Source organism: Portunus trituberculatus, chromosome 48 (genome assembly GCF_017591435.1).
Source record: "Portunus trituberculatus isolate SZX2019 chromosome 48, ASM1759143v1, whole genome shotgun sequence".
Taxonomy (NCBI): Eukaryota; Metazoa; Arthropoda; class Malacostraca; order Decapoda; family Portunidae; genus Portunus; species Portunus trituberculatus.
In genome coordinates, this window is record NC_059302.1 from 26,442,419 (window position 1) to 26,464,955 (window position 22,537).

At 38.9% G+C, this 22,537-nt stretch overlaps 1 protein-coding gene across 1 annotated transcript in view; it reads left to right on the forward strand.

Annotated features, from left to right (window-relative positions):
- The window catches only part of LOC123498885 (E3 ubiquitin-protein ligase HECW2-like), a 41,306-nt gene extending 20,540 nt beyond the window's left edge, over nucleotides 1-20,766 (forward strand). Inside the window, 21 exon segments of the mRNA XM_045246403.1 lie at nucleotides 2,067-2,168; nucleotides 2,386-2,586; nucleotides 3,982-4,285; nucleotides 4,486-6,608; nucleotides 6,611-6,862; nucleotides 7,118-7,262; nucleotides 7,739-8,255; nucleotides 8,479-8,584; nucleotides 9,804-9,957; nucleotides 10,486-10,655; nucleotides 10,787-11,046; nucleotides 11,687-11,872; nucleotides 12,145-12,294; nucleotides 13,534-13,635; nucleotides 14,415-14,581; nucleotides 15,689-15,901; nucleotides 15,996-16,361; nucleotides 16,486-16,678; nucleotides 19,582-19,780; nucleotides 20,039-20,237; nucleotides 20,412-20,766. Of these exon segments, the coding sequence (XP_045102338.1) occupies nucleotides 2,067-2,168; nucleotides 2,386-2,586; nucleotides 3,982-4,285; nucleotides 4,486-6,608; nucleotides 6,611-6,862; nucleotides 7,118-7,262; nucleotides 7,739-8,255; nucleotides 8,479-8,584; nucleotides 9,804-9,957; nucleotides 10,486-10,655; nucleotides 10,787-11,046; nucleotides 11,687-11,872; nucleotides 12,145-12,294; nucleotides 13,534-13,635; nucleotides 14,415-14,581; nucleotides 15,689-15,901; nucleotides 15,996-16,361; nucleotides 16,486-16,678; nucleotides 19,582-19,780; nucleotides 20,039-20,237; nucleotides 20,412-20,523 (6,221 nt within the window). The 3' untranslated portion in view covers nucleotides 20,524-20,766.
- The last annotated feature ends 1,771 nt before the right edge of the window (nucleotides 20,767-22,537 follow it).

The following is a 22,537-nucleotide window of genomic DNA, read 5'->3' on the forward strand; positions in this document are numbered from 1 at the left end:
GTTAGTTTAGACTTCTCAAGATATGTTTAGATTCTGTTAAAAAGGAGGTCGACGCAACACCACCGCCACCACCACCACAGCGTCACAACACCACCATACCGTCACAATACCAACGTGACACCACAACCACTACCACCAAAAGTACTCCGTCACCGTCACCATCATCATCACCAACACAATAACTCCACCACCACCACCATTCCCTTAAATTTATATAGTGAGAGAGAGAGAGAGAGAGAGAGAGAGAGAGAGAGAGAGAGAGAGAGAGATTCCACCACCACAATTATTCTGTCATAAAAATAAACCCGAAAGTTTGAGGTAAGGAAATAAGAGGAGGAGGAGGAGGAGAAAGTACCTGAAGTGGGGTGGCGAAGAGGATGTAAGAGTAGCGAGAGGAAAAGTGGAAAATGGGAGAAGAGGAGGAAGAAGAAGAGGAGGGGAGGAGGGGAGGTCATATCCGGGTGCGTCGCAGGTAGAGAGTTGTGTTCTCCTCCTCCTCCTCCTCTTCCTCCTCCTCCTCGACGTTATTTTTTCTTCGAGTCCTTTTCTGTTATCTATCCTGCAGTGCCTTACCCCCCCCCTCTCTCTCTCTCTCTCTCTCTCTCTCTCTCTCTCTCTCTCTCTCTCTCTCTCTCTCTCTCTCTCTCTCTCTCTCTCTCTCTCTCTCTCTCATTTTACTTGTCAACTCCCTTTATGTCTGTCTGTCTGTCTGTCTGTGTATGTTTATCCTGTCAGCTTTCACGCCGATGGTTTCAGCGTTCACTTGTGTTAGAGAGAGAGAGAGAGAGAGAGAGAGAGAGAGAGAGAGATTTTGACGTTTCTTCTATTTTCTCTCTCTCTCTCTCTCTCTCTCTCTCTCTCTCTCTCTCTCTCTCTCTCTGTGTGTGTGTGTGTGTGTGTAAGAGAGAGATGGGGGGGCTCATTTTCCATTTACATCTATTTTCGTTATCTCTCTCTCTCTCTCTCTCTCTCTCTCTCTCTCTCTCTCTCTCTCTCTCTCTCTCTCTCTCTCTCTCTCTCTTGTCGGCCTTCCTTCTGTGTTACCCTTGCTGTGCATTCCCCTGCTTTGTTACGTGTGTCTGCTGTGTGAAAGGAGGCGTCAAGGAAAGCGCCCCAGCTGGCCTCCTTAACGCCACGACACCTCGCCCACTCGCGTTAAAGATTCACTCCTGCTCATGTTCATATGTTTTCCTCACTTACTGCAGTCTGATGGGAGTAGGGCCGAGAAGGAGACTTATGAAATTGCATAATATTTGTAGGTTTATAGGCATGTTTCTGATATGTGAGGTGTAATTGAGTAGTGCGTGTTTCTCAGGGTGTGTTTAGTTTTTGTTTTATTGATAGGGAATACTTTAGAGAGAGTGGTAATAGCAGGAATAGCTAGTAGTATATTGGATTGTATAAGGTTTGAAGCTTTGGGAAATAGTAATAGGAAAATAAATAAGTTATTGAATACATCGTTGGTTTCGATCATTATATTTTGTTTGGGTGAATTTGGACCACATGGAAATCGATCACCATGGTCTAAGTTGCCTATCCGATCCAACCCAACTAATCCTGGCCTTACTTTACTTAACATAGTTTAATTCAACTTACTTTCTTTACTTTAGAACATTTTTTACGTATTTCAAACTTCAGCAGGAGCAGCCTGTGACACTTTTCTTCCTCTTTACGCTAAGCATTCCAAGATTTAAATAACACACATTTGTAATCCAAGATGTATAGAAGTTTTTATAGATCTTTTCTTTTCTTTTTCTACTTTTTAGGGTGGAATTGAGAATGTAAATGCTTGTTGGCATGGTAATGCCCTTCGAATTTTAGGTTTTTAGGAAATCAAAGGGGAAAAATGTACAGTACGTAAGTAAAAACCTTTTTCTTTAATTCTGTTCACACAATTTTTCAAATATACTAAAATTAAATTCTCTCTCTCTCTCTCTCTCTCTCTCTCTCTCTCTCTCTCTCTCTCTCTCTCTCTCTCTCTCTCTCTCTCATTGGTTGTAGGTAGTATTCATTTCAGTGACCTTACATTATGAACGAGAATAGTAAATGTTGCATTTGTGTTGCAGGAGAGAGTGAAGCTGACCGGTGCCTCGACCAGCGGAGGTGCAGCGGCCAGCCTCAGGGGGAGGTTTCCTGGAGCCTTGATGTGCCAGTTCTTCTCCCAAGAAGTAATATACTTTTAATTTCAAGCACCAGTGTTATGGTGTTTTCTGAGATTTTGCTCGTGTTGAAGAAATTTCAAGTTTCTTATTGTTATTTGGTGAAAGTTACTTCAGTCAGAATTGTCAAACTTATCTATAATCAAGGCTGGCCCATAGTGCCTCATGTCCCACTGTGCCCCACCTTTGCCCTACTTTGCCTTGATGAGAGCCACCTCTCTTACAGATGTTGGAAGTGTAGAGGTGCGGTACCAGCGTGGTGAGGGTGCTGCCGTCACTTGTCTGGGGGTGTCAGCAGTACTGCGTGTGGTGAGGCTCAGTGACGGCTCTGCTTCTGATTCCTCCGAAGATGAGGCTCTCCTCCACCCGTCCCTAACCCTCCAGCGTTGCATTTCCTGCACCAGACTCATCCGCTTCACCATCTCCAGTCAGTCATTGTCACTTACCTCTTAATTAAGTTCTTTAAAAGTTTTGGGTTTAGCTGAAATAATATTTTTAGATATTAATTAGTACTTTATGTGAGTTTCATCTAATAAGTAAAAGAAAATCCATAAGACAGGGAGCTAACATACATACATGGGTACACCTCTCTCTCTCTCTCTCTCTCTCTCTCTCTCTCTCTCTCTCTCTCTCTCTCTCTCTCTCTCTCTCTCTAAACATTCAGAAGAATTTTAAACACACACACACACACACACACACCCGGTAGCTCAGTGGTTAGAGCGCTGGCTTCACAAGCCAGAGGACCGAGGTTCGATTCCCCGGCCGGGTGGAGATATTTGGGTGTGTCTCCTTTGACGTGTAGCCCTTGTTCACCTAGCAGTGAGTAGGTACGGGATGTAAATGTAAATCGAGGAGTTGTGATCTTGTTGTCCCGGTGCGTGGTGTGTGCCTGGTCTCAGGCCTATCCGAAGATCGGAAACAATGAGCTCTGAGCTCGTTCCGTAGGGTAACGTCTGGCTGTCTCGTCAGAGACTGCAGCAGATCAAACAGTGAACACACACACACACACACACACACACCACATAGTACAGGTAAACTGAAATCCCTGCTTGCTTCTGTATTTTCAACTTCTTATAACTTGAATTAATTTAAGAGGAAGATTTCATGACATTTGTCCCTGTCTTTTGACTAATTCAATCTGTCAAACCTGCAAGGGTTGGCACCTAAGTGGGCTTCTCTCTCTCTCTCTCTCTCTCTCTCTCTCTCTCTCTCTCTCTCTCTCTCTCTCTCTCTCTCTCTCTCTCTCTCTCTCTCTCTCTCTCTCTCTCTCTCTCTCTCTCTCTCTCTGGCTGGCTTTTCCTCTTACATATAAAAAAGAAGCTGCCCTGCCATTATAATTTTAACTGAGTATTTGTGAATATATTAGGATTTTTAGTCTTTATTTCCAAAAAATCTCAGTTACCAGAGAGAGAGAGAGAGAGAGAGAGAGAGAGAGAGAGAGAGAGAGAGAGAGAGAGAGAGAGAGAGAGAGAGAAGTGGGTGCATAGAGGGAGGAATTGGGAATGGGTGTGAGATATACAGAAACAAGGAGGTGGGAATGGGGAGGCAGACATGGAGTGGGAGTTGAGAAAGGAAGTGTGGCTTAAGTGACACATCATGACTACTGACCTTACCTTTTAAAGTCCTTTGAAATTACATGTTGTTTTAACTAAAGATAAATGTAGAAAGGCTGCTTCACAAAGAAGGGAGGCATCTGTATATACTGATTCACCAATTACATAAAATAGTCAAAGATAATTAAATTATTCTTGACCATTAAATATTTTCTACATTAGTGTGTACAGTGCCTAGCCACCTTCACTTTATCTACCACTTTCTACAGACTTTGCCGCCCATGGACTGCGAAGGGGAATATTCTTCCAGCCAGATCCCTATGTGAAACTGCGCATTCTTCCCGGAGAGTCCCAGACACTCCTACCACATCACGGACAGGAAGCGCGGTCTTGTGTGGCTGAGAATACCGTCAACCCTTCTTGGAAGAGGCAGGAATTCACTTTTATTGGTTACCTCCATGATGTCCTGGAGATTGAGCTCAAGGACAAGTTTGCCAAGAGCCGGCCAATAATCAGCCGCTTTCTTGGCCGCCTCACCATTGAAGTGGCCACACTCAGGGAGCGCCTCAAGAGGTGAGCCCTCCACTCGTAGAAATTCAAAGACTATACATACCATAACAATGGAAGAACATTCATAATTATGTCTTTCTTACACTCTTACACTCTGATTTGGATCTTTATCATGTAGTATTCTTTCCTTTTGTTTCATGAATTATATAGAAAAAAAACTAATAAAAGGAGACCAGTATGTAAGTGTTCTTTTTTGTTTACAGCGGATCATCAGGACACTTAGACTTTGCACTGGGAAGTAAAAGTACAGGGGAGTCAGTGTCTGGTCACGTGTACTTCACTGTAACCTTCACTTTGCCTCCTGTGGCCAGTGCACCTTGCTCTGGCCACGGAGGGCTTGAGTGCCCGGGGGAGCTGGACAGGATGAGGCTCAAGAGTGAGTCTCTCCTGGACTCTCATGGTGATCAGGAACTCATCAGTAATGGCCATGTGGGGTTCAGGAAAAATCCACTCAAGTCCAACAACAACAGTTCATCTGCATCATCAATGAGCAATGGTATGGGAAGCAGCTTTGGGGAGGAAGAGGTGGCTCTCAATGGGGAATCAGGCCTTGGGGAAGCTAGGCTGGACAATGGGCAGGACTACACTAGCTCCAGTAGTAGGGAGTCTGACTACTCTCCAATCTGGAAATACTCTTGCAAAGTTCCTAATGTTACCAGTAAAGGAAAAGTCACTGAAAACAGAGGGGAAGAAGCCATATATGAAACAGTGTATCCAGCAGAGGACTACCAGACTCAGGAGGGGGAAGTACCAGAGGCAGTTCCTATTCTTCCCCAGAGTGATGAGGACTCCCCACCACCCCTTCCACCACGAACTAAATCCCTAATGAAGTCCTTCACTGAAATGGGCCACCGACCTTTGGCTCGCTCCATGGCTGTTCAACTGGGCCTTGCCCCCACATTCCCCACAGTGGTCAGGAAACGGCCACTGCCACTTCCAGATCCTCCAGGAGGTGATCAAATGGTGCCATTGAATGGATCTGTTAAGGATATGAGTAGTGCTGGTGAGCCCAGTGTCCGACCCAAAGCTCCAGTGCTCAGTGCCAGCTCACAGTCCAGTTGTGATAGTGAGAGTAGTGGAGCAAGCTATGGAGATAGCAAAAGAATGCAATATCCTTTAGATGGGTCATTTTCTTATGATATTGTGGACTTAGATGAAGTTTTACAGATTTCAGAAATGTCATATAATCAAACTGATACAGATAGTCAGTGCCAAGCAGGAAAATCTTTAACTCAGGGACCTAGTTCATCTTTGCAATCTTCTTCTTGTGCTTCCATGGAAAGTGATCCCTCAGAGGACATAGTAAGACCTTCTGCATTCAGTGATGCACCAGAGGAAGTAATGGATTCAGTCAGTGGAGGAAGTGTAAAAAACAGATCATGTGCCACAGTGGCACCACTAGCAACACCAGAGCAGGATTCTAGTCTCCTTCAAGAAACAGCTTCTACAGATACGTTACTGGAGAGCTCAGAAGTGCTAGACCTTGATGGGAGCAAAGGCTGCAGTGGAAGCTCCTATGTACCTAAAGCAACAGATAGTGAGTGTAGTGTTATACCAAGCAATGCTCAGAATGCTTGTGCAGAAAGCTTTAATATTAAGGAACACTCATTCCCAGAAATAGCAAATAACCAAAGTGATTCTTTATCTAGTCCAATAAATGTAACATACATGTATGGTGTGACAGCCAGTGCTCAAGAAAGGCGGAGTTCATTTGTAGCAAATCTAACTGGTGATAGTGTTAACCAAACAGTTATATGTGCAAATAATGTCAATACTCATGATGATTGCGAAGTAAGAACTCATGCAAATTTGTCACGGTGCAAATCAGATTCAGTGCACTCAGACGTCCCTGACCAAGAAGCAACGTCAGGGTTAAGGGTTTCCAGGGAGGGATCAGTGTCTGGCAGGTCACCATCTCCTAGACTCAGTGATTCACTCCAAGTATCAAGTTCCACCTCAGAGTCAATCTCTCCTGCTGGGGGTTCCACATCTTGTTCCTTGTCCTCCCAGGCAGGGGATGATGGCAGGAGAGGATCAGAGTCTACTTGTATGGTTGTAAGCACTGGAAGTTCCTCCTCCAATTCAGTGTTTGCCAGTCCAACCACAGAGACCAATGATTTAGACCTGGTGTCATTGGTCTCTGCAGCACAGTTTGTGGACATGAACATTCCATCAGGCACTTCTAGAGAGCCTCAGACGCCTGGGCAGGAACCTGTAGAAGCCAGTGTGCGGCCAAGGAAGGATTTGTCCACTCAGGTTCCTACAGTGAATGATGGGGATGATGATATTCCACCAGCTGTGCCACCTCATAAGCCTCACCACTGCCTGCTAAAGCTTTGGTGCATCCACCTTTGTGTCCTCCTACTCCAACACATCGTGCCAAGCCACAGCCTCCTGAGCGTACTACCAGTGACAGGCGAGAGAGGGACACCAGTGGCTTTGGAAGGGAAGAAGCTTGGGAAAAGGAAGACAAGTCTCTCCCATCCCATCATCCCAAGTTATCTCGACAGCCATCTCTCAGGGACTGGCTGAAAAAATATCCAAAAGTTGAAGTAGCATTTGATGAACCATTACCAGCCAGTAAGTGATTGCTGTGTGTGTATTGTATTGCTTAAAAGAATTTTAAATTTGTATGAGTCATGAAACCTCAGAATTAAAGGGAGAGACAGAGATGCAGATAATGGAATGAAGAAAAAACTATGTAATTTATTATTATGTAATTAATGTAGTTAATGACTTTCAATGTGCAATATGTAAAGATGCATAATTATGTTTGTAGATGATTGTCATTGTATTATTGGCATCAGAACAAAATATAATAATCTGTATTTACAGATGTTGAGGCTCGGAAAGACAGTCATGGCAGAATATTTTTCATTGACCATATTGCCAAGACCACTTCATGGGAGTGGCCACCTCCCAAGCCCCTTCTCACCCACCGACCACTTTTCTTTGTTCCTCAGGTGGATGAAGGAAAAAGGTGAGCAAGTGTAGTACAAACATGAAAGGCAGCATATATGACTAGGAGTTAGTATAAAGTGGAAATTGATATTTAGAATATGCAATTTGTATTCATGAATTAAATGTTTGTGTTGCACAGTTTGAGGCAACATTGACTTCTGTCTTATCACTGATGTTTGTCCATCAGCATTTCTTGAATTTTTGCATAGACTTATCTGTTTATTCCAGATTTCCTTTTTTCAATAAAATTCTAAAGAGTGCAAGTTTAGATTTAGGACAATGTCATGCACTGAAAACATTACTGAAAACAATTTTAGGCATGTATGTATACATTTGGAATTCAGCAAAGGATGGGAATGATGTATGTAAAGAGCATTTTCTCTTTACCAAATAACATTGTAATGCATTTTTCTCTCAGCCCCAATTTCTTTCTTGTTTTGTTTTAGGAAATGGATCTTTTTAATAATGGTAAAATCTTTTTATTTCCTCCATGAGGCGATCTTACTGTGAGAGTGGTGAGAGTGAATGCAGTGGCAGTCGGGCAAGCAGTCGGGTGGTGACTCCAGAGCCCTCCACTCCAACATCAGCAACAGGTGTGACACCAACAACTGTATGTCCCAGTCCTGACCACTGTGAGGAGGGAGCAGCAGCCATTGTTACCTCCCCTCCACCACCTCTACCTCCACCATCACCACCTCCACCTCTTCCCCCTTGTGAGTCATCAAATGGAGCAGCTTTATTGACTGGGTCAGCTGTTACTCCTTTTGGAGCAACAGGTGGTTGTACCCAAGCTGGAGAAACCACGCCAGTTGAGATTCACGAGGACAGAAGACGACAGGAAGAGTCCAGAGATGGCAGCGATGATGAGAAGGCCCCTACACCTCCCCCTCGACCTCATCATCGCCTCTCTCGTCCCATACCTCCCCATCCACCACCCTTGCCCCAGCAGTGCCCCCCAACCCCAACACATCATGCCCGCCGCTCCCACACATCTGCTGGTGGAAGTGATCAGGTATGTTGAACCTCTCAGCTATTGTTTAATATAATTAACACCTGCTGACAGACCCATATTCAACTTCATATATATATATATATATATATATATATATATATATATATATATATATATATATATATATATATATATATATATATGTGTGTGTGTGTGTGTGTGTGTGTGTGTGTGTGTGTGTGTGTGTGTGTGTGTGTGTGTTCTCAAATTTCTTTTGTTGCAGGAGATTGAGCGGCATGGACGCACCATGCGCCTTCCCTCTATTCCTGAAAGAACTATTAAGTTTCAAAGGGTAGAGACCCAACCCGGGGAGGAGCCATTGCCTGTCAGTAAGTACTCATATGTGACTCCATAATGGGATAGAGAGACAGGTTGATATTGAAGACCCAAAAATTAGGATGCTATTTAAAGCAAATATTTTTATATATGCAATTTTGTTTAATGTGGGTAAAAAAGCAAACTTGTTATTCATGCAGTATGTATGTCATAAACAAAGACTACAAGAGAATAATGGATATAGAAACATTTGACATTTTGTTCACATGTAAGTTTTGGTACTCTCTCTCAGGGCCGTGATGTTGAGTTAGTCTCTCTCTCTCTCTCTCTCTCTCTCTCTCTCTCTCTCTCTCTCTCTCTCTCTCTCTCTCTCTCTCTCTCTCTCTCTCTCTCTCTCTCTCTCTCTCTCTCTCTCTCTCTCCTTTCACTTAATGTAGTTCTGTCTATCTTTCTATGTACCAGGCTGGCATTTCCACTTGCAGTGGGGCAGATAAAGTAATGCACAATTAATTTTATTATCTTCTAGTGGAAAGGGATAGTATTATGGCCAACAATGTAGATTGTCTTGAAAAACACTCCTGAATTGTTTTTCTATTTCAAGACACTGGTTATATTCTTTACACTCAATCCTCGAAACAACGGACCTCCCATCAACGGATTTCGGAAACTACAGACAAATTGTGGAGTCCAGTTTAATCTACGGACGAATATTAAAATGCACGCGATTGTCCGTTCCTGGAAAATTATTGTCCGGTAAACTTTGTTTTCTGTATTGTTTATTAATATTTATTAAACTGACCATGCTCATGTCATCTATTTCAGGTTATTTGTTGTACTTAATGCTTTGTAATACTGCTTGAATGATTTCTTAATGATTACACAGTATTTTACGTACATTTTATACAGTTTTTTACGTACTTTTGCAAAGAGCGGACTTTTGCAATCTACGGACAGGGTCGTGCATGCATTTGTCCGTTGTTTCAAGGGTCGAGTGTATTTGTGAAGATGTTAACGAGAGTACAAAAATTATTGAAAAAAATTTTGAAGGAAAACCACATCTGAAGGAAAACATAGATAGATGCATATTCTAGGCCATTTTAAAAGGTTGTTTGCAGAGGTCAAAATCAGACTAGGCTATATGTTACAATATTCATGATATTAAACTTTTATGGATGTTTGTTCTCACTTTTCCTTAGTTGCCTCTGAATAAACTGCAGGTTACTGGAAAAGAACAACTTTTGGATGGTACCAGCTCATATTTGCTTACTACAGATTGGGAGGCTCGCATTGACAGCCATGGCCGCATCTTTTACATTGATCATATTAACCGCACCACCACATGGCAGCGACCGTCTGGCAACGATTCAGCTCAGACTCAGAGGAACCAGTCTACAGATCGTATTCAGAGGCAGCAGCTTGACAGAAGGTTAGTGTGCTGGAAGTTGTGGTGGCAAGAGATAGAAGAATTTTGTTATCACTCTTTGACAGGTATGAATTTCACTGTCCAGACAATATTTATGGAAAATATCTTGGTACGTAGTGCACTTTTTTTTTGTATTACTTGTATATCCTGTTTAGGTTCTTCTTGTGCTAATGTTTCTTTTACAGTGTTTAAAAAAATCTAGTGTATATTTTCTGGGGAGGAATTACTGTATGTTATTATCACACTATATATATATATATATATATATATATATATATATATATATATATATATATATATATATATATATATATATATATATATATATGATTTAAGTATGTTGTATCCTAGATTTAAGAAAGTCAGTTTTATGTGTTCCTGAAATCAGAAATAACATTTACCGCAATTTTTTTATTAATTAATTAATTAATTTATTTATTTATTTATTATTATTATTATTATTATTATTATTATTATTATTATTTATTTATTTATTTTATTTATTTATTTATTATTTTTTTTCAATTCCAGATATCAGAGTATTCGTCGAACCATCACCTCAAGACGGATAGAAGTTGAGGAAGTGCCTCCAGGTGCTGCATCTGCTGCTACTCTTCCCTCCTCAGCATCAACACCTTCACTAGCAACAGCAGCAGGTCCTCCTCAGGCAATGTCATCCTCCACCACATCCTTCACCAGCAGTATGTCCATGTTGCTAGTCTGAACTCTTGAAATTAACTCTGTAAAGAACCATAGCAGGAATACTAAGGAAACAAATTTTCTTAAGGAAAGAATTTGTGTGTGTGTGTGTTTATGTTTGCATTTATTTCAGGTGCAGCTCCACCAGATCTCTCACCTTCAACACCTTCAGCTGTTCAGTCACCTACATCAACTACCTCTACAGTTTCTTCTACCACTCTTCCTACTCCTTCAAGTTCAGGAACCTCTTCCTCGTCTACTCCTTCATCTTCCACATCTTCATCCTCTTCATCCTCCTCAGTAACCAGTGAGAGGCTTGATATGTTGCTACAGTTACCAGCTGTCAAGTTCCTCACCAGATCAGATTTCTTCAGTGTCCTCCACATGAATGATGTAAGAGATGATTAATGTGATGAAATCTGGTACATTTCCTATTAGGAGTTTTATTCTTAAAAATTGTTCTGTGATAGGATATAATGAAAGGACAATATCCAACATTTTTATATTAATCATTCTGGCTTATTTTAGATATTATACTGAAAAAATGGTGAACTAGATATTTAATGAATTGTGAATTATGCCACAAGTATGAAATTAAGAAGTATACTAGGCAATGATTGGATCACTGAAGTGATCAATGTAAATTTGCTATCTTTATTTAGTCCTGTTTGATAAAGCAACAAGAATGAGAGCAATGCATTTTAAACATTCTGATATGAAAGGTAAATTGGCAGTAGAATGATTATGATATGAAGAAAACCCAGGAAGCCAAAATAATGATTTGAATTATCTGTCTATCTATGAATCTATATTCTTTGACTTCAAGATTGCTTCAAGAATGAATTTGCATTGTGCTTAGTAGGACCACAGTTGCATCTGGCCATTGTTTAAAAAAATAATGGGTCAGTCAGAGCTTGGTAGTTCATTCACATTGTAAAGATTTTCCTAGTTTGTGTTTTTGTAAAGTTTTAGAACAGGATCAGGATTTCTGCCATTCATTCCCTGTATTTTGTATTATAACTTTGCTTTACAGGAAGCATGTTGTGTGTATGAAAGGAGTGCATCTCTCAGACACATGATCTCTCGAATTCGTCGAGACCCAGCAGCCTTTGCTCGCTATCAACACAATAGAGATTTAGTCAGCTTGGTCAATCAGTTTGCAGACATAGAACGCGATCTACCACGAGGCTGGGAGGCAAAGTACGACCGGTCAGGAAAGGTATGGATGTTTATTGCCTGAAATTTGTGATAATCTTTATGGAAATTTCATTCACACCACTTTTATTTATATTTTTAGAAGACCAGATGTATGAACTTAATTTGTTTATATCATAATGTATATGAGTGTTATCTAGGTTCCAGGATCACTACATGATAATATTAGTAATACTTTGCAGTACAATTATGGCATTACAAGTTTTAAATCTTTTAAGTAAAAACAAAATCTGTGTATAGAGTGTATGACTAAGAATGTACATATTTCTCTTTCAGCTGTTTTTCATAGATCATTCTAGCAAGACCACTTCCTTCATGGATCCCAGACTACCCATTGACGTACCATTCATCAATGCCAGCAAGCTAGCTTTGCCAAGCACCCACCATCGCAGGTCTCGCTCTCCTGCTGAAGATGATGGTTCTCGGGTGAGTTGATGACTTTTAAGAAATTAGTCAAGAATGCTTTAGGCCCCACCAGACAGGGGACTTCACCCAACTAAACATTGCTTATTGAATATTTTTTCTCAATCCTACAGTGGTATGGTTGATTTTGTTTTGATATGCCATAGTGGCAAAAATTATCTTTAAATCAAGGCTGCATTTACTGTTGTTTTGAGTGTTCTTGTGTATTGCTTTATGAGTTTCACTGTTGTGTGTGTGTGTGTGTGTGTGTGTGTGTGTGTGTGTGTGTGTGTGTGTGTGTGTGTGTGTGTGTGTGTGTGTGCATATGTGTTGTATGCATGTGTGTAGGTGCATGTGTGTATGTGTGTGTGTGTGTGTGTGTGTGTGTGTGTGTGTGTGTGTGTGCATATGTGTTGTATGCATGTGTGTAGGTGCATGTGTATGTGTGTGTGTGTGTGTGTGTGTGTGTGTGTGTGTGTGTGTGTGTGTCTGCGTGTGTTTGTGTGTGTGCGTGTGCATGTGTTCATTGTAGCATGTAGTCTGTGTTATTCCTGTTGTATTTCTATCATCAGGATTTTTTAGGATTGACCAAGATGTCAGTAATGGATGTGTTACTTATACAAGTGTATATATATATATATATATATATATATATATATATATATATATATATATATATATATATATATATATATATATATATATATATATATATATATATATATATATATATATATATATATATATACCTGTCACAGCTATGGATGCACCTTAATGCTTTTGCTTATTATTATATATTGCATGACTTAATGAGGAATAATTTTGACATTTCAGTTAGCATTGGTGTCTTACAGATTTTTATTTATTTATTTATTTATTTTTTTTTTTTTTTTATATCTTGGGGCATCAATTTGCTTCTCTTATGCTAATAATTTGCAATATAATCCCTGAATTTTAAAATAATTGGCTTCCATAATAACTTTGCATGCATCTCATGCTATTTTAAGTTATAAATATTTTTGTTTATATGTTTTTTTGGTGGGCTGTGGCAATATGAGTGGTTAGTTCACACAACACAGGCACAGTATTGCATCAGTCCCTAGGTATTTTTAATCTTATATGTTATTATGGTTCTTATTCTCAGTTGCACTGTAAATTGCTATGTCATGCTGAAGGAGAGGCTACATTTAAGAAAGTGGAGCTTAGGGAGCAGTCCCCTTAGTAGGCTAGAGTTAGCTCTCACTCCAACTCACTCCCACGCAGGTGCCCATTCCCCCGCCACGCCCACCCACCACTATTGGCAGTGTTTGTGGGGGCATCGCTGCACACGTCACCCCTAACATTCCTACTGCCTACAATGACAAGGTGATATGTCATAGTATGGTACTCCTGTCAGACATCAGTGGCAGTGTGTTAGTAATACTACACCCTTTCTTCTAATTCGTGGGACAGGTGTGGAATGTTTCCACTCATTTTTTGCAGTTTAGTTTTGGGCATCATTGTTGCCCTCAGCACTAATTATGAAATTAGTGCAAAGCTGAATGAAAAATATTGGCTGCTGCATATTGTCTAGCAATGATGTACTTATTTCTTAATGTGTGTGTGTGTGTGTGTGTGTGTGTGTGTGTGTGTGTGTGTGTGTGTGTGTGTGTGTGTGTGTGTGTGTGTGTGTGTGTGTGTGTGTGTGTGTGTGTGTGTGTGTGTGTGTGTGTGTGTGTGTGTGTGTGTGTGTGTGTGTGTGTGTGTGTGTGTGTGTTCTATATTAAATATCTGTAATTAGAGGTGATAATTATATTCCTGAATATCAAAAGCAGGATACTAAATTTTAATTTTTAGAAGATATCATCATTGTTGATCAGTAATTTTTTTTATTATTTGTTTATTTGTTTGTTTGTTTGTTTGTTTGCTTTTTTTATGACTTTATAGCTTCTATATTATAGTGTAGTATGAGGTAAATTACTGATGGTAATGGTGATGTAAGATTATGAAATAAATAAACCATCAGTGTGTGCCATAGCACAGTGTTGTGCACATAAATAATTATGCATGTTATGAATGTGAATTGTATTCTCAATTCATGTTATATACTGTTACTGTCACACATGTATCACATAAAGATTCATATCTGCTTAATACCTGTTTAGGTGGTTGCTTGGCTGCGTCAGCCAAATATTATGGATATCCTGTGTGAACGTCACAGTGGTCTGCGCACCTCCCCAGCACTCAGGGATAAGGTCACAGCCATCAGGATGGATGGAACAGCAGCTCTTGATCGTCTCAGTCATGATGTAGACCTCATCATAGTTCTAAGGTATTTATTGAATATGATTGTGTACATTTTTATTTCTTTTAATAGTGTTCAGTTTTTGTACTGTGATAGCTCATTATACATCCTTAATCTATCCTTGGACTTGCAACAAACTGGATGTATACCAAACAAACTTCTCCAATAAGAAATAAAGCAAAAATTATTAATTCATTCCCATGAAAAAAGTCCCATTGGTATTGGTATATTATACTGTACATTGATGGGATCATATAAAATAACTTAATCACTTGTTAATACTAAAATACATGCTGTATTAGATGGCTTATAAGATATATAGGGATATAAGATACTGCCCTATTTCAGCAGGGCATATGCATATTCAGGGGGGAAAAAATTATGTATTCAAGCATGTTATATATCAAGCAAGCTAGTGGTACAGGTGAACAAAAGAGCTACCAATCACAATAGTAAAAATATCCTACATGATTGCAGTAATAAAGACAGAGACAGGGGCAAGGCGAAGAACACAGCTGCACCTTCCCTTTTTGTCAAAAACACACTTGGCGCACCACTGAGCAATGTTGTATTTCTATTTCAATATTTCCTACATCATATGGTTAAAAATTATATAGCACCCTTGCCTATTATACGGTGGTGTAAATCTTCAGCTGTACAGATGAATGAAATTTCCAAATTAAACCTACAGTAGGCTTCACATCCACATGTGAGATGGAGAGTGATTTTTTTTATCCATTTTTAAGAAAAGTTGCATCTTATATACCATCAGATGCAATGAATACAAAAGAAATTAAATTAAGTAAGATTTAACCTTGCTTTACCTTGCTGAAAAGTCAAGTCATAAGCAGTCGTGACTTTGTCTTGAGAGATGTAAACAAGGGCAGCATGTGGTGCTGTGATTCATTTTGACCCATACAAATTCTTGCATGTAAGTTGTATCTCAATGAAAGGTTGTATACCTAGCACATTTTTTGCATCCAAACAAGATGTATTTAAAATTTGACTTATTCCAAAGCAGATGTATACCAAGGTATCACTGTATTTAGAATAGAATATGACATTAATATGAATTATTGTTACACCATTGCAGGAGCAGTAGTATAACCATAATTTGTTTTTGTCTTTTGCCAGTTTATTCGAACATGAGATCATGTCGTACGTGCCTCCCTCTGTGGGTATGTCCCCACGTGGCTCCCCCCAGCCCTCTCCCCAGGCCTCCCCCGGACTGGCTCGAGCCAATGCTCGGGCTCATGCGCCTTACCGGAGGGACTTTGAGGCCAAGCTCAGGAATTTCTACCGGAAACTAGAGGGCAAAGGCTATGGGCAAGGGCCAAATAAGCTAAAGTAAGTTTATGTTAGTACTTCTACTTTGTAAAAATACATTTAAATAATTTGAATTGATACATGTAAGTAATTCATCACCTTTATTTTTTTACAGACTCAATATTCGTCGTGATCACCTGCTGGAAGATGCCTTCAACAAGGTGATGGGTGCAAGTAAAAAGGATCTCCAGAAGTCCAAACTGTATATAACATTCCATGGTGAAGAAGGATTGGACTATGGTGGACCATCCAGAGAATTTTTCTTTCTTTTGTCAAGAGAATTATTCAATCCATATTATGGACTCTTTGAATATTCTGCTAATGACACCTACACAGTTCAGATTTCTCCCATGTCAGCCTTTGTGGATAATTACCATGAGTGGTTTAGGTTTTGCGGGCGAGTGTTGGGGTTGGCCTTGGTTCACCAGTATCTATTAGATGCCTTCTTCACGCGTCCTTTCTACAAAGGCTTATTACGTAGGTAAGTAGATGAGAAAAAAGCTGCTAGTACTGAATAATTGTAATTGTGATATATTTCCACTTTATGTGTGTCTTAGAAATGAAGAAGCAGACTTGTAATCCCTGTTTATAATGATTTCCAACAGCCCTGTCTCACTGTCGGATGTGGAGTCTTTGGACAGTGAATTTCACCAGAGTTTGTTGTGGGTAAAGGATAATGACATCACTGACATGTTGGAATTAACTTTCTGTGTTACGGAGGAAATTGGAGGCCATGTTGTAGAAAAAGATCTCAAACCAGGAGGGAAGAATATTGCTGTCACTGAGAGAAATAAAAAGGTTAGTATCATTCTTATGATGCTTTCTTGAGAAAGGAATATCAAATATAAATTTGCTTAACATGCAGGGATAGAGGCTGATAATTCAGCTTTTTAAAAAGAACTTTATATATATATACTTTTAGTACTGCCCTTATTTTATTAGAAATTGGCTTCTTACAATCTTCTATTATATCATACTTATGCTTGTATGATTTTTTGTGTATTGATTAACTTAAGAGAACTGATCAAGGTAAAAATTATAAAAATAGTACAAGGAAAAAATGTAAAGTAATTTCATGGCATCCTTAGGCCTAGTAGTTCACAATGCATGCATCATCATTCATCATCCATGATTAAATACCTCTCTCATGCTCAGTGGTTCAGTGAAAGTCATTCGTGAAAGGAAATGATTGTAGAAAATTATTCATATCTCACATCTCAAAACTAACATATTGCCCTATTGAGGCATATTTCTCTTCCATTTATTGTACAGTTTTTATTATTCTGGTGTCTTTAGAAAGGGAATTGAAATACTTAAGAAATAGTGTGATGGAGTTTTGATTGTTTGTTTATTTTTTATGCATTTACAGTAAACTCTCAATTAACAAAAGTTTGAATAACACAATTTCAATTTAACACAACTTGATATTTATGGAGATCTGATTGAATAAAGCGATTTATTAAATTGAATACAGTTTAGTTTAGATATTTATGGAGATCTGATTGAATAAAGCGATTTATTAAATTGAATACAGTTTAGCTTGACTCGATGATGTCCCGCAGCTTGGGAAGGCAATGATCAGGTAGGATTTACCTTCGATGCTAAGGTGAACCAATACTCATGTCTTTGTTATTACCTTTGCATAAATTTTGGCTATAAAACCTATTATTATTTTTTTTGTGAACTAATTGATTTTAGAAACAAAAATATATAGGTTATCATTCAAATAGCCTACTTTACAAAATTGTGAACCAAAGCCAGGAACAACAACAATAACATTGCCAACACTAGGTTCAACCACATTTCTATCTCACAGGTTTTCTATCAGAATTCTACTTAGCTTATGATCAGTTGTATGTCTTTCTGGAATTATAAGTACCCACTTATGTAGATAGCTAGTTGATTGTCCTCTTCCCATAGCCTGCACAGTTTGAAGGAGGTGACAGTTCTCTCCCATGTTAAGGCCACTGTATGGGCATTTGTGCTTTTACTTAGAAGCACTTTTTCCTGGCTCACCAAGTCTATTAATGAATCATGCTCTGCAACAGTATTTTTAATAGGGATGGTTCTTTTTGTAATAAATTTCCATGTTGCCTTTGGTAGAACAATGAGGCAATGTGGTCTGGACAGTGTCACTCAATCGCCTGAGGTGATGGCAAACAAACTCTGCTACCAACCACCACTACTCATGGTTTATTTCGTTAGATGCAGTAATAATAAATGTATGAATATGGGATAATATTCCTGGCATATATAATCATACAACAAATCATGTTGAATTGATAATTTTCTCATTTCTCGGAAAAGAAAGATGCTCAGGTGAGAACATGTGTGTTTGTTGTTTTGGGAACCTATTGATGTATTAATAGTTTTTTTTAAGGTTTGAGTAACAAAATCCTCAAAATAGGCAGGCTTTCTCTGTGGCTAGGAATGTAATCCCCCCCTTCCCTATACTGTACTGTTGTTTTCTACATTAAGCCCCCACACTTGGCAAATTAATTAGTCTGGTGAAACTACTGCCAAATGCGAATTTCACCAAACACGAGTTCTTTATACCCTATAAATTGCCCAAAAAATGCCTCAATCAGTCTTTGGTCATTGCCAAAGTCCCTCTTTTGACCCCAAAAATACCATCTTTCGAGCTGAAATAAAATCTTTTGCCTTCACATATTAGAACACATTTACATGTACAAAACAGACCAATAAACAATAAATAAAGCTAATAAGACGTGATATAAAGGCTGTAATTCCCATTTTTCCACCCGTTTCCCTCGCCCACTTTTGTCCTTGCCGCCACCACCATTGTCCTTATCCCAATCGTACCACCTGTTGCACTGGTAGAGGCCATGTTGGTGGTAAATCGCCAGAATTTGTTCCCACGCTAGCAGAACAGAGGCTAGCACAAACAAAATGGCTGAAGGGCACTCACACTGCATTCTGGTAGGTTTAGAGAGAGATTTGACGTCACAGGGGAGCTGCATGGTTCACCATGCGGCCGCCAAGTTTGAATTCAAATCGCCAAGCGTGCACCACCAAAAGTGAATTTTGCCAAGCTGAGATTTGCCAAGTGTGGGAGTTTACTGTATAGGAAAATTATATTTGAATAATGCGATGTTTCTAGGAATGTAACCCTCACATTATTTGAGAGTTGATTGTATTTACTTTTTCTAGCATAATAGAAATAGTACCTGGTTAAGGAAAAAATGTATATGTTTTCTTGACAATGAAACTAAGAATTTAAATTCTGTCACATAATTTTCTTAGGAAACCATCAAGGAACCTTTTAATAAATTTTCAAGAAAATCCTAGAAAATTAGTCAAAATATGCAAAAATCTAAATCTTTTTTTTTTCTCTCCTTAAAAGAAAACTATTGCTCTAAATTCAATGTAATATATATATATATATATATATATATATATATATATATATATATATATATATATATATATATATATATATATATATATATACACACACACACACACACACACACACACACACACACACACACACACACACACACACACACACACACACACACACACATAATCCTAAAAGAACTTTATAGTTCGTAGATATTTGGTGCAGTTTAGTTCATGAATACCAAAAATGCAAATTAACTTGCTTGGTCACTTTAAGTCAGAATTTTCAAAGATGAATGACAGTGCCATTTATATATTCAATTTTTTTTTCTCAACAGGAATATCTAGAGCGAATGGTTCGATGGAGGCTGGAGCGAGGAGTCAGTGAACAAACCGAGAGCCTGGTGCGTGGCTTTTATGAGGTGATTGACCCTCGGCTCGTAGGGGTGTTTGATGCCCGGGAACTGGAGTTAGTCATTGCTGGTACACTGGAGATTGATGTTGCTGATTGGAGGAAGAACACTGAATATAGATCTGGTGAGTTCATTCATTTGTAAGTAGTTGTTCTGTATGTGTATGTTATTGATGGCATGTTTTTTAAATACTGTAGACTTTTTTAATAGTAGTAGAAAGTGCATGGTATTAACATAACCTTGAATATGTTCTACATGTATTGGTCCCAACAATGTAAGTTAAAAAACTGCTCTATTTTGTTGTTTTGGGATTACATGGAAATTACTGACATGAAACAAACTATACATTGATCCTTAACCTAAAGCAAACTCTTATGGCCAGGCTACCATGATTCTCACCCGGTGATACATTGGTTCTGGCTGGCCATTGAGCGGTTTGACAATGAACGGCGGCTCAGACTATTGCAGTTTGTCACTGGCACCTCTAGTGTGCCTTATGAGGGATTTGCTGCCCTCAGGGGCAGCAATGGTCCTCGAAGGTTCTGCATTGAAAAGTGGGGCAAGCCTTCCAGCCTTCCCAGGTTAGTACTTGTATATTCACATATTTGCATATTATTAGCAGTACATTGTATTGAAATTGTAATTCATAGAAAATATTAAAGTGCACGTTAAGGACATATATCTCACATACGTTCAATAATGAATGAAGGAATATTAGTAATGCAAATGCACATCTCACATATTACCTCAACCAGGGCTCACACTTGCTTCAATCGGCTGGATCTACCACCGTACCCATCTCCTGAAATGTTGTATGAGAAGCTTCTCCTTGCTGTAGAAGAGACCTCAACCTTTGGCATAGAGTAAAAGTATTCACTCTGTCTGCTTTGGGAAGTAATTTCACGCAAGTACTGCACCACCTCCTCGAAATGTAGGTATTCACCAAATATCTCAAGATAACATAGGATATTCATAGTGGCAGCTAGAGGGATATGATCTGCCATATGTCATGTTGTGTGATCATGTTTGTATGGACTTGGGTGGACTGTTATCAACTTATATTTTAGTTCAAAAAGATCACACTCACATATACATATATCAATATGCAAACATTTTATTACTTTACCTCAGCATTTATTTTTATCATTATTTATTTACTTTTTTTTATTTATCTATTTATTTTTTTTATTATTATTTTTTGCTTCTGATGAATTTAGAAAAAATTTTTATAAACGCTTAATATTTCTTCAGAAGATAGTGAATGACTGATATAGTTTGTAGATTCTTTAATATCTTCTCATAGTATTATTAATTTAGAATGGGTTTGTAAATATGTTTTTTTAAAAGATAGCTGAATACATGCTTTAAATTTGAGAAAACCTAGACATCTTAATTTTTTTGTGTAACTTCCATTGTTTTATGACTGACGAAGATAAGTTATACATATATACTTTCACAACTATGTTGTTCCCACATACAGTAATACAGGTGTATCCCATGACTAAGGAAGTATTTTCCTTGTGATATTACTATAAAACTTATTAATGGCATGAGGATGTTTCCAGAGTTTGGTCAGAACCTCAAAGTAATAGTAAACTTGATGCAGTGGATTGCATTTCTTTGCTGCTTCATGGCCTGCCAGTCTTGCTCCTGTCATGATCCTACAAAATGCATATTCACTATATACCATCATAGCTCAAGTAGCCATGTTGTGGCAGGTTGCCTCATCACTGCTGCATCACAGCTTGTGCCCTATCCTAACAGTTATCCTGAGCAAGTGAGATGGAGACCATGAGCATTACATATGGCAGTTCAGGATCATTCTCCTGTTCTTTCCTGTGATGGGTGATGAAACATATATCTCTACATTCAGTGGTTATATGAACATTTTGAAATGTTGATCTTAAGAGCATGCACTTTTCTGAGGACATAACTCCAGTGCCAAATGCAGTCTGCCTGTAGTCATGATAAACATTGCTATTTTTATGTTGTCCAAATGTATGTTTTCTTGTGAGTTCAGGCAGTCAGCTGATATATATATTTTTTTTTTTTAAGCATTACCTTTACTCATATATTACAGCTTTAGGTAAAAGAAAAGCCTCATTAAATTTTGCTCTCTCTCTCTCTCTCTCTCTCTCTCTCTCTCTCTCTCTCTCTCTCTCTCTCTCTCTCTCTCTCTCTCTCTCTCTCTCTCTCTCTCTCTCTCTCTCTCTCTCTCTCTCTCTCTCTCTCTCTCTCTCTCTCTCTCTCTCTCTCTCTCTCTCTCTCTCTCTCTCTCTCTCTCTCTCTCTCTCTCTCTCTCTCTCTCTCTCTCTCTCTCTCTCTCTCTCTCACACACACACACACACACACACACACACACACACACACACACACACACACACACACACACACACACACACACACACACACAAGAAGACCTAAGTAAGATTTGGGAATGGAGTAAAAAGTGGGAAATGGAATTCAACGTGAACAAAAGCCATGTCATGGAAATGGGAAAGAGTGAAAGATGACCTGTGGGAATCTATAAGATAGAAGATGGAGTAGAACTGGAGAAAGTTAAAAAAGAAAAGGAGTTAGGAGTGACAATGGAAGAAAACAATCAACCAGTAAGCCATATTGATAGAATTTTTAGAGAAACATATAATTTGCTAAGGAATATTGGAGTAGCATTTCACTACATGGACAAAGAAATGATGAAGAAATTGATAAGTACTATAATAAGACCCAGATTGGAATATGCAGGAGTAGTGTGGACCCCTCATAAAAAGAAACACATAAGGAAATTGGAGAGCTACAAAAATAGCTACAAGAATGGTTCCAGAATTTGAAGGGATGACATATGAGGAGAGACTAAAGGCTATGGATCTACCAACCCTGG